Source organism: Babylonia areolata, chromosome 10 (assembly GCF_041734735.1).
Source record: "Babylonia areolata isolate BAREFJ2019XMU chromosome 10, ASM4173473v1, whole genome shotgun sequence".
Lineage (NCBI taxonomy): Eukaryota > Metazoa > Mollusca > Gastropoda > Neogastropoda > Buccinidae > Babylonia > Babylonia areolata.
This window is the reverse complement of record NC_134885.1, coordinates 42,336,268-42,348,638: the sequence shown is the minus strand read 5'-3', so window position 1 is coordinate 42,348,638 and position 12,371 is coordinate 42,336,268. Positions and strand designations below refer to the sequence as shown.

The 12,371-nt window shown below is 44.0% G+C and overlaps 1 protein-coding gene across 1 annotated transcript; it reads right to left on the bottom strand.

Moving 5' to 3' along the window:
- Nucleotides 1–1,206: 1,206 nt before the first annotated feature.
- On the bottom strand, nt 1,207–1,560 carry LOC143286371 (uncharacterized protein F54H12.2-like). The gene has a single exon (XM_076593910.1). The coding sequence runs from the start codon at nt 1,558–1,560 to the stop codon at nt 1,207–1,209; it is 354 nt and encodes a 117-aa protein (XP_076450025.1).
- Nucleotides 1,561–12,371: the final 10,811 nt, after the last annotated feature.

Sequence of the window (12,371 nt, the reverse complement as noted above, 5' to 3'; positions counted from 1 at the left end):
TGGCTCTGCGTTCTTCATGGCGCTGGTTGCTGAAGACGATGTTGCAAGGTCGAATGTAGCAGAGAAGGTAATGCTGGTATGGTCAAGACCTCTCCTATAGCACACTGTGCGTGTGTGTTGAAGAGTCGGTTTAAACCAGTTCAAATATTCAAATTAACCAATCAGTAAAAGAAGCTTTTATGTTTGCATTTAATTTAAACAAGGTGGGTTCAAACAAGCCAATGAAAAATACAACAACAACAACAACAAAATAAGAACAACGAAACAAAAACACCCAAATCTGTTACCCAGTCAAGAGTCCACGATTCTGGTTGTGTTTGCTTTAAATACTACGAATGATAACACTGACGACTTTCTTTTGAAACTCTAGGGATTTTGTATATTCCCATGCTTCAACCTTCAAACACAGCCAGTTTGAGCACTCTGACACTTTATACGATGACACAAGATCAGACCACCTGGACAAAAGATGGTCTGTGTCGAGTCTAGACCACAAGTGGTCTCAATCCAAGAATATGATAAAAGCATGTGACACATTCTCCATCTGCATTCTGTCCGGTTTGCTGAAACTCAGCACGATACATGGGTAACAACTCTGTGACAAACAGATTGATAAGAGTCAAGCACATCTGAGCTTTCATTTTTACAATCCCATCCCCAACTTCCTCCAGAATCCCTCCATTGTGAGTCATAGTGAAAAGTGTGCTGTATGTGACAAGCACACTACGTTACATTGCTTTTAAAAATACTTTTTCTGTAAGCAGAATGAATAAATGGTCTTACTTTTTGATCATTGGTCCTCAGTTTAAGGGATGGAACTTAGACAACACTTGGACAAGACTGTGACCATGACTTCTCTTAAAATGAAATACAGCACATTGTACCCACAGGCTGAGCTAGTTAAGTCTTGAATAAGTCTTTGGTTAAAGAGATGACTAAAACTGTGTTTCAAAATGAACTTTTCAGTGTCTGGATAAAACGAATGAGGTAGACCAAAACTATCAAAATATTCTGCTTTTCCCTGTCCATCAAACCACACACTGACCCAGTGTTCTCATGGTCCTTGGCTGTGGTCAGTGTTGATCACCAATGCGATAGGTCGCTGGGTGGTGAAAGAGAGTGGGAGTTTGTTCCATGGGTATAATCCCCCAAAGACACGTCAAGTGCGAATGTCTTTATTCAACATGGCAGCAATTTCCACACTGTTCATGATGAAAAGTCTGTCAGCACTTGGCGGGAATGGTCAATTTTGATCATGCTGTCCAACTCTGCATACACAAACACATAGTCAGAGTGATTCACAACTTGAGAGAACTTCATTTCCAGACAAAGGGCACTGCTCTTGATCAGTTCAAACTGCTGGTCTCCATCCACCAGACTCAGACTCAGATCAAAACCATACAGGGTGAATCCTTGGTCAAAATCTTGATACTTTATGCTGTTTCCAGTGTCTTTGTTCACCACCCCAGTTGCCAGCATCAGACTGTGATAGGTCCTGACAAACTGACGATGTTCAAAATCTGGAGTCAGGGCCTTGGCAGGGATCTGGCGGCCGTCCATGTACAGACAAAAAATTCAAGTTGAAGTGTTGAAAATTGAATGGGTTTCTGTTGTACCTTCTATTGAATGCTGCACTATCTACAAGACCAATGACGATCTTCGTTGGGGTCTGATTGACAGAGGTTGTCTTGGACAGCACTTAAGTTGCTTTGGGGGATAGCAAGGGTCCCCTGAACAATTCTCTTTAGCGGATACCTGCATGTTCCCCTCTCCAGCGCCTTTTCATGAGCCAAGGTAACAGCAGGGTTCAGTTTTACTTTGTGAACAAACAGGGAAGTGTGGGTGATGACACTTTTAAAGGGCACACCCACACCACCATCATGAGCCATCAGGTTGAAGGTATCTGTCGTTGCCCTTGCAAGAAACATCCAACAGCTTCCTGGACATTCAAAATTGGATGGCTCTAAATAAGTTACAATTGAACGCGGACAAAACTGAAGCAATGATCATAGGAACTAAACAAAAACTCTCTTCCATCACAACTGACACAATCAAACTTGGCAGTACATCCATCCCTCTTTCCAGGTCAGTCAGGAACCTCAGCGTTGTCCTTGACAACACACTGTCCATGCAAAAATTTATCAGTCAGACATGTCAATCCTGCAGCTGTCAATTGCGGCGCATCAGTTCCATCCGGAAATATCTGTCCATTGAACATCTAGACTTGTCATTTCTCTCATTCTCTCTCGCCTTGACTACTGTAACTCTCTCTTGTCTGGCTTGCCTGTTTCACCCATTCAGTCCCGTCAGCGCAATCAAAACTCTGCTGCCCAACTCGTCCTCAGAAAGAAAAGGTCTGAGCACATCTCCACTGGCTCCCTGTCTCACACAAAATAAAGTACAAGATCAGCACTCTGTGTTGTAAATGTATTCACAAATCAGCCCCTTCCTATCTCTGTGGCTGCCTTCACCTCTACACTCCATATCGCTCACTACGATCAGCTTATGCCTACGCAGATCCAAACTCTCGACTGTTGGCCACCGTTCTTTCTCTGTCTCTGGACCTGGCAATTGGAATGAACTTCCTCTTTCGCTTCATCAAGTCTCCACACTCAGCTCTTTCAAGTCTTGCCTTGAAACTCACCTCTTTCCAAAATAGCCTCCCTTCCATGCCTCTTCCTTGTCTTCAGTTTCTCCAGTTTTAGAGTTATGCATGCGTGTGAATGACTGATGTGAAAGCGCTTTGATTTGTCTATGCACAATATTCAGCGCTATATAAATACCATTATTATTATCTTTGGAGGGATTAATATGCAGCAGTGTAAACGGACTTCAGTCCTACGTCAATGGGCGTCAGCTCTTCATACGACCCTGTGTATAATATAGAACAAACACACACTGCCTGACCTCACACCTAGAACACGTCTTCAAAGCAAGGGGTGTGGGGCTGGGGGCTGGGACTTCTTTCGTCATTTGTTTTCAGAAGCAAGCTGTAAATGAACTATCTTTCAGTTCTCTACAATTCATTTAATGATTTTTGGACAGTGCGAGAAACATAGAGAGGGAGAGAGAGACACAGAGAGAGACTTGCTATCATGGCGCTCTCTAGACGGGAGAAACGATTATGACTAGTTTGTCCCTTCAACCAAATGTCCGTTTCACCTGTCCACACGAGAGAAATCAAACAATTGGCGGGACGGACATAATTTCAGTTTTCAGTTTCTCACAGAGGTGTCACTGCGTTCGGACAAATCCATACACACCATATCTGCTAAGCAAATGCCTGACAGCAGCATAACCCAATGCACTTGTCAGGCCTTGAGTGAATGCTTATATATTTGTGTACCTATCAGAGTGATTTCTTTTTACATAATTTTGTCAGAGGACAACGCTCGTGGGTTCTTATTGAGTGTGCCAAGTGCAAACTGCACATGGGACCTTGAGTTAACGTCTCATCCGAAAGACTAAAAACTCAGTTTTATTTTCCAGTCAAACTTGGGAAAAAGGGTGGGACAGGGATTCGAACCAACACCTCCACGGACAATCTGTATTGGCAGCTGAGCGTCTTTACCATTCTGCCACTTTCCCCCTATTAATGGACCAAATGAACGGCCGCGCAGCTGATCCCAAAGCAGCGGCCATGTCAGTACACCCGTGCCGTGTGTGTGTGTGTGTGTGTGTGTGAGCACGCGGCTGAGACGTGTTGATGACTATCTCAGTCTTTGCTCATGGCAGTGTCAATGTAAACTGCCCGAAAATGTTCAAAGGGGACAAGGTACCTTGTCATGGTGATGATGGTAATCATGAGGATCAGGCTGCTGATGATGATGAACTTCTCTTCCTCTCAAGTTATTGATGTCACATCCAGCAAATCTCTGTTTTCCATTATGTCAAATCTTCTTGGCACTCAAAACAGATGCCTCTTACTTCTACCTGCACTTAATCTGAACTCTTTGGTGTCATTTCCTTTTGTTGACAAAGTCCACAGGAGGCAGGATTCGAAAGGGTGTAGCTACAACTGTGTATTTGAAAACTGGATGTTAAAACCACCCAGTCAATCAGTGTAAAAGTCTACAGGTGTTAAAACCACACTGGTTTAGTTTAACGGACAGTCCACAAGCTTCAGAACAAAGATAAGTGATTTTTCTGTGATTTCGATTAATAATTTGTCACCGCGTTATTGTTTAATCTTTGAATTATTAGTAAATTATTGAGAGGGCTCAAAACTCGATTGTCTGGCAGATGCACGGAAAAAATCACTTATCTTTGCGTGGACAAAGTGATTTTTCTGTGTAATTGACTGATAATTTGTCATCGCGTTGTTGTTTAATTATTGAATTTTTTATGAATCACAGAGAGGGCCCCAAATCTGTATAGCACCGGGTGAAACCACGCTATGATGACCGTTGGGTTTATGTAATGCTCAGCGGACCCATCATGAGTGGCTGGGCGGGCAAGCAGGCAGGATTCGAAAGGGTGTAGCTACAACTGTGTATTTGAAAACTGGATGTTAAAACCACCCAGTCAATCTGTGTAAAAGTCTACCAGGTGTTAAAACCACACTGGTTTAGTTTAACGGACAGTCTACAAGCTTCAGAACAAAGTGATTTTTCTGTGATTTCGATTAATAATTTGTCATCGCGTTGTTGTTTAATCTTTGGATTATTAGTAAATTATTGAGAGGGCTCAAAACTCGATTGTCCAGCAGATGCATGGAAAAAATCACTTATCTTTGTGTGGACAAAGTGACAAAGAGGAGACAACCCGACAAAAATCCCCAATCCCACGGCTTTCATACAGTACCAATGGGATGAATGGCTGTAACAGTCACTAACTGCATGCAGTCTGGCCTTAGGGCAACACCAGGCTGACGGACTCCACACAGATGGACATCCATTGTCCTTCCCTGACAAGAGGCTCTGTCAGGGCGACCAAATATTTTCTCTCACCACATAGAACACCCTTCTATGGATACTAACAAAACCCTGTCTCGCGTGTACCTCGGGGATCAGCTGCATAGGACGAGACATAAATTCAGATCCCCAAAACCCCAAAACAGGCGTGGCAAAAGAGGTGGGAAAAGATTGTGCTTAGGTAGCAGAATGACAAAAGCAGAGCGGCTGTCAAAAAATTCTTTAGAATCGGCAGTTGGAATTGTTCCAGCACAAGAATGAGAATCTCAACAATTGAGAAATTGGCATATGATTTTGACATTCTGTCTCCAAGAGACCAGGACAAGTGCAGACAGACCAATACATTTTGAGAATTTCACAGTCTTTCAAAGGAATGAAGGAAGAGGAGTAGCAATCATACTGAACAAAAACCTAAAAAACAAAGTTTCCACCATAAATCTAGAGAAATGGTGTAGCAACTCATGTGAATTAGTGGGGGTGCGTCTTGAAAAACCTGACGGAGTTCACAAAAGCATCGTGCTCATCAATGCCTATGTTCACCCAGGAACCTGCACAACAAAAGAGGATTGGGCCTTTTTAGAAGAAATAGAGAACGAACTTGGAGACTCAGTCATTATCTGTGGAGACCTTAATGCAAGATCGAAGTTATGGCACCAGCGGAACACCAACCCATAAGGACTTGCACTTAAAGGAATGATAGGGGAAATTCTTCTTAGCCCTTTAACAACCACATCCCCAACTCGCCTTGGAACAAGACAAGGGGGCAGTGACAGTGTGATCGACATCGCTCTAACATCTCCAAAATTCAGAGCAGAAATGAATGCAGAGACGCTTCCATACCAAGGCAGTGACCACCTCCCGGTAGCTTTCAGTCTACAGAAACTGTCAGATAAACCCTGTATGAAACTGCGTGATCCATTTCAGTATGAAACCAAAGAGACAACCGTCATCGAAAAATTAAGACGCAGAAGAAACAAAAGAACGGCACTGAACAGGATGCAAGCTATTCAGCCCCCATGGTGGAATACCAGCACAGAGAGAGCCTGGATAGAAAAACATGTGGCTGTCAAAATTTGGCAAAAAGAAAAAACAAAACCATCTCCGGACAAAGATATTGAAACAAAAATGAAAGAAAAAACTAAACAGTTTGAAGTCATTGCTCAAGAGGCCAAAAATGACAAGTGGAAACAGTTTTGCGAGGCACTCAGTTATGACACAACATTGACAGAGTTCTGGCAATTTTATCATCGCATGGAAGGGAAAACGTGCACAACAACAACCCCAGACATGTTAGACACTGACGGAACCAAGCTTAAGACAAACGAAGAAAAAGGATCTGCCCTGCTCAAACGTTTCATACAACAGAGCGATCAAAGAAACTTAGATGAGAAAAAGAAATATGTTGAGGAGTTAAACCAAACCCTTATGCAGACTGGACCTGATGATGACTTGACAATAGATGACCTAAACGAAGCAATAGCTAAATGCAAGAAAGAATCAGCTCCTGGCCCAGACAAAGTTCGCTTCTCAGACATCAAGGAGTTATCGGAAGAAAACAGAAGCAAACTTTTCAATCTATATCAAAACAGTTTCCATAATGGACATGTGCCAGAGGACTGGACACATACCAAAACCAGGAAAGGACCATCGTCAGATAAGCGGCTACCGGATCCTAACCATGCAAAACATTGCTGGAAAGCTCATGGAACGCATGATAGCCAGGAAACTTGCAAGGGATCTTGAACACAGGCACATTCTCCCTTCAAATCAAGGTGGTTACAGAACAGGCAAGTCCACATGGGAAAATGCAGCTGCTTTTGCATATGAGGTGTATGAAGGATTTCAAAGAAAAGAAGAAACACTAGCAGTAGCAATCGACCTTGAAGATGCCTACAATAAAGTCCAGTTTGCGCACCTCATGGAGCTGCTACTAAGGTATGGAGTAAGTTTGACACTGACAAGATGGATAGCAGCAGCGCTTCAGGAAAGAACCGTCGTCTTACGCCTCGGAGATTGGATGTCTGCACCTTCTAAACTATCCATGGGACTGCCACAAGGGTCTCTGCTCTCTCCTGTCCTCTACAATGTCTACACGAAGGGCCTTGCAGACTTAAACAACAATGAAATAGCTCGGGTGCTTACTCTTGTGGATGATGGCCTAGTCTTCAAAACTTTGAAAGATGCTCAGGAAAGAACTAAAGCCGTCCAGAAACAAACAATATTGCTCAATGGTGCAAAGACACAGGATCTTCCATCAATCCAGCGAAAGCCCAAACGTTGCTGTGCACCCTCAACAACAAAACCACGAGCAAATCACCACCTTCTGTGTCATTCGATGGGATTCAAATCGAGAAAACTGAATGCCTACGCTACCTAGGAATACACTTCGACAGGATGCTGACCTTCAGAAAACATACGGAAAATACTGTTCTCAAATGCAAAAAGGGCCTTTCAGTCTTAAAGCAATGACAACCAAAGGTATTGATTAACGCCACCTCTTCCTGCTATACCAATCACTCGTCCTCAGTGTGATCGACTACGGACTTGGGCTAACAACACTGTCTCAAAGCAACCTCCTAAAATTAGAAAGAGTACAAAATGAAGCTATGAGGCTGATCCTTGGAACAACAAAAGACACGCCCACAGAAACCATGTGATACCTGCTTGACCTTCCTTCAGTGCAGGCCAGAAACAAGTTAGAACAGGTCAAGACCTACTTCAAAGCATTAGAAAACCCTCAAAACCCACTGCATGACGCAGTCAAAGAACCAAAAGGCAGCCGTCTAGGACGAGGAAGATCATGGATGGGGCAAGCAGAAGACACAATCCAGCTAGTATGCCGACTACAAGACCTGAAAGAAACAAAAGAATGGGAGAAAAACCCCGAAAACCTCAACCATCTATTCAACACAGCCATTTCACCCACTCTAGGAAGACATTGTCGGGAATGGCCAGAGGGCAAAACTGATGCGGAAGTGAAGCTACTCATAGAAGAAAACAGTATAGAAGAGGACATCATCATATACACAGATGGCTCAGTCACCAAAGACCAATCCGGTTGGGGATTCACTGCGAAACAAAATGGAAAAACAATTTGGGAAGAGAATGCTGCCTACAAAGTCACAACCTCCAGCCTAACGATGGAAGTTGAAGCTGTGACACATGCCCTCCAGTGGCTGTCGTCCATCCATACGCCCGGAAACCAACATGCCATGATTCTAACCGACTCAATGAACCTCATACAGAAAATTGAAAACGGAATGGGAAGCCCAGAGTGGCATAAGGCAATGCGCAACTTTCAGATTAAAAAACTCACATGGTCATACTGCCCGGGACATGCAGGTGTTAAGGGAAATGAGCGAGCTGACAGACTTGCTGGTAACGCAACACCAACGAGTGGCCTACATCTAGGAAAATCGGAAATCCTCAGAAAAGTCAAAGAATATCAAAAAGAACAGGTACAAGGCCATCGGACCATCGATAGCCTCAAAGAAATAAAAGCAGAGAGAGGGAGTGGCTGCAAGTTTAACATGAAAGGTAGAGGACGATGCTTTGCAAATCAAACAAATATCGGCATCATTTCCAAACCAACATTGCGCAAATTTCTTCAAAACGGAACAGTCTCTGTGGGCTTTTCCAAATACAATAGACTGAGCAACACACTAGACGCCACGTTCTTGGCATCAGAGATCTTTTCCCACCCCTCTTGCGGCCAGTCAGTGGCAGCCTCTGTGCGTGTGTGTATGTGTGTGTTTGTGTGTATGTGTGGGTCTGTGCTTTTGAGTGCGTTTGTGAATGCGCGAGAGTGTAAGTGTACACAAGTGTCAGGAGAGTTCTGTGCACGTGTGTGTGTGTGTGTGTGTGTGTGTGTGTGTGTGTGAGGGGAGGTGGGGGTGCGGGGGGGGGGGGGGGGGGGGGGCGCGGGAGGTGGGGTAGAGGATGAGGTATGTGAGTGTATGCATGCCTACACTGTGGGAGCAACAGGATATTGGAACGTATATATGTATATATCTTTGTATATATGTGTGTGGGGTTGGGGGTGGGAGATATGGGCGTATGTGTGTTTGCTTGTACAAGTAAGTGTTCATCTCTGTGAGTGTGTGTTTGTGTGTGTGTGTGTGTGTGTGTGTGTGTGTGCCGTGGAAGCTGCGATACGTAGACTAGAAATAAGTGTGTGGAGGAGGGGGGTAGAGGAGGTGCAGGGTAATGTGTGGTGTGTGTGTGTGTGTGTGTGTTGGAGCTCATGTACGTTTATATGTATTTGACTGTGCTTTCATATCTGTGAAACTGCATGTTTGGGGCATATCTGTTATGCGTGTGTGGGTGTATGTGTGAATGTGTGTCTTCATGTTTTACATTTATTTGCTTATTTATCATCATTGTTGTCTTATTTATTTATTTTTATGTTTTTAAAATTATTTTATTAGTATTATTATTATTATTACTACTACCTTTTTCTATATTATAATTATTATTTATTTATTTATTTATTTATGTAAGCTTATCTATTATTTATTCCCCCTTTTTTTCTTTTTTTTCTCTCAAGGCCTGACTAAGCGCGTTGGGTTACGCTGCTTGGCAGATGTGGTGTAGCGTATATGGTTTTGTCCGAACGCAGTGACGCCTCCTTGAGCTACTGAAACTGAAAACTGAAACTGACAAAGTCCAAATCCTTCGTACCACCTTGGACCAAACACTTTTCCTACCTACTCCTCCTGATCCTCAGTCCAACGGCACACCATCTCTCCATTCTTTCAGTCCCTTGACCAAAACAGAACTCCATGACACTTTTAAAGAAATTACAATAACTCTTTGTTATCAGTTCTCATTGCATTCACATTTCCTTCACATGGCGCGATCTGAGCACTTGAATCAGTTTCTTCAGCCGGGCTTGCTGTCGGCGCTGTGCAGCCACTGTCCTCAGGCAGACCAGCGGGCCAAGGGCGGAGCTGAGCGGTATCACGAACACGACCATGCCGTCATGGACTTTGTGCAAAGCGGCACCACTGCCTGAACCTACCGCTCTGACCAGTCCAAAGGAAAACCAGCACACAGCATCCGTCACCATCATGTTCCTCGTTAACTGGACTGATGAAAACACCGAGGTCCCCGAGGGGTCCAGTGTCAGGTTATACTGCAGTGTTGGCTTGTACAGGAGAACGTGACACGTCACAACCATCGTGCACAACACACAGTTGACACCCACGGTGACCGTGAACCATCTGAACGCATGGTCAGAGCCGCCACCTTGAAACAAAGCCAGACGGCACAGACCAGACTGGTCATCGAGACCCCAGTGTGACAGTCCGGGAAGTAAAGGTACAAGCGACAAAAGCGTTCCCAGGGCCCACGTTACTGTACACTCTGCAAAGATTGAACTTGTACTGTACGTCCGTGAATATCTGGGAAAGCAGAGGGTGATGACCTGATCCAGTGTGATGAGGCAGATGGTCAGCACTGACACCTCACTGGACAGAAGGGAAAGGAAGCCACTCACTTTGCAGGTCACGCCGTGAGTCCACGTCTTCATGAAGTCAATATATTTCCCACCAAATATTTCATTGGCTACAACTGACACACCAACGTGGAATCCCATCAGAATTTTAGCAAAGTGCAATTGACTCATTAACTTCACAAACTTGCCCTGAACTTGTTTCTCGGTTATAAACGTAAACAGGAAGCACACGAAGTTCCCTGGAATAGCAAACACACAAACGACCCAAAAGAAAGCATTGATTGGTTTATTTGGTATCAACTGCTGGCAGAACGAGATTATCGGCTGTGGAGCAAAACAATTCTTCATCTTCGACGTTTTGGGAAGTACGTTTTCACAGCAAACTAGATAATTTGATGAAAATACGTTTTGTAAGTAATTTAACCGTGATAAGAAATCAAGCGGCCAGGTACCAATAAGATTACCTGTTATATCTAAGTCAGATAATGATGGCATGTTTATAAACCCCACATGTCCGATAGTTTTGATAGCACTAAAGGATGAATTGAAATGACGTACTGCAGGAAAATACAAAGATAGTTCATGTCTGAGTTCTTCAAGGTGAGTTTTCGACACGTCTATTTTCGTTAGCGCATAGTGGATGCGTTTGGGTGATTCATTTGTCACCAGCGAAAGAGGGTTGTTTGCGAGTTTCAGAACCCTTAAATTTGGTAGGTGGAGGAAAACAGCCAGGTCAATAGTTCTCAGCTGGTTATTTTCAAGATCAATGAACTGCAGATTGGGCAGTTCCGTTCCTGAAATATTAGTCAAAGAACAAAAGGACAGGCTCAGACGAACGAGATAAGCATTTTTACTAAACTCCACCAACCTCATTCCCGAACCCATGGCGTCTATATATCGCATGTGAGTCAAGAACTGTGTTGAGGAAGGTGCAACACACTTGATATATTCACCTTGACATACACAGTTCGGAGGACAATCCACAGCACACATGAACTCGTCATCGTTGTGTGGGCACTGACCCCAACCATCACAAAGGTCATCCCCATGCACACAGACCACAGAGAGGTGACACTTATAGAAACCCGGACAGCTCGCTGTTTCACAGTCCAGTTCATCTTCTCCATAAACGCAGTCAGAAAACCCGTTGCATCGTGTGTAGACTGGGAGACAGTATCGCCATTCAGATGTGCAGGAATAATAGCTGTCAGGACAAGGCTGGTCAGCTTCCATCACCTGGTGAGTAAAGAAACCTGTGCCGTCCAGGCTGATGAGAAACCGCTGTCTCGGGTCTAAACCACTGACTGCATGCGGATGCTCAGAGGAGCAACCGAACTTTTCATCGGAATCATCCAGACAGTCCGAGAATCCGTTACAGCGCTGACTGTACAGAACACACTGACCGTTCAGGCAAAGGAAGTCATCACACGACACATGCTGACAGAAAAGCTCGTCGCTGTTGTCTGGGCAGTCCTGTCTGAAGTCACACACAAAGCTATAGTGTAGTGCTGTAGCGGTATCATCGCAGTGAAACATAGCAATCTGGCGTACCGTGTTGTTCGTGAGTACAGCCATGTTTTCAGTTTCGTTCGAGAACTTAGCATACTGGGATTCTACCATTCCACCAAGGGATTCTACCTTTCCACCAAGGGATTCTACCTTTCCACCAAGACTGCCAGAATCGCACGTCAGTAACACGAGTGTCAAGTGACCACTTTTGCATTGCAGTAACAGTTGGTTGGTTTGTGTGGAGACCAAGTGAATGGGGTTCAAATGAATAAACACCTTTTCGGGAATCACATACTCAGATTGTGCATTCATTTCACACAAAATATCATTAATCAGGCTAGGCCCATCACGAAATAGTCGCATTGAATAGAGCTGAAACAGACGTATTTCTCTTGAAGGTGTACCATATTCGTGACCTCCTTGGACAAAACTCAAGTCGTATACCATGGTATTGTCAAACCATCTATGAAATTTACTGTACATAAACGACACAG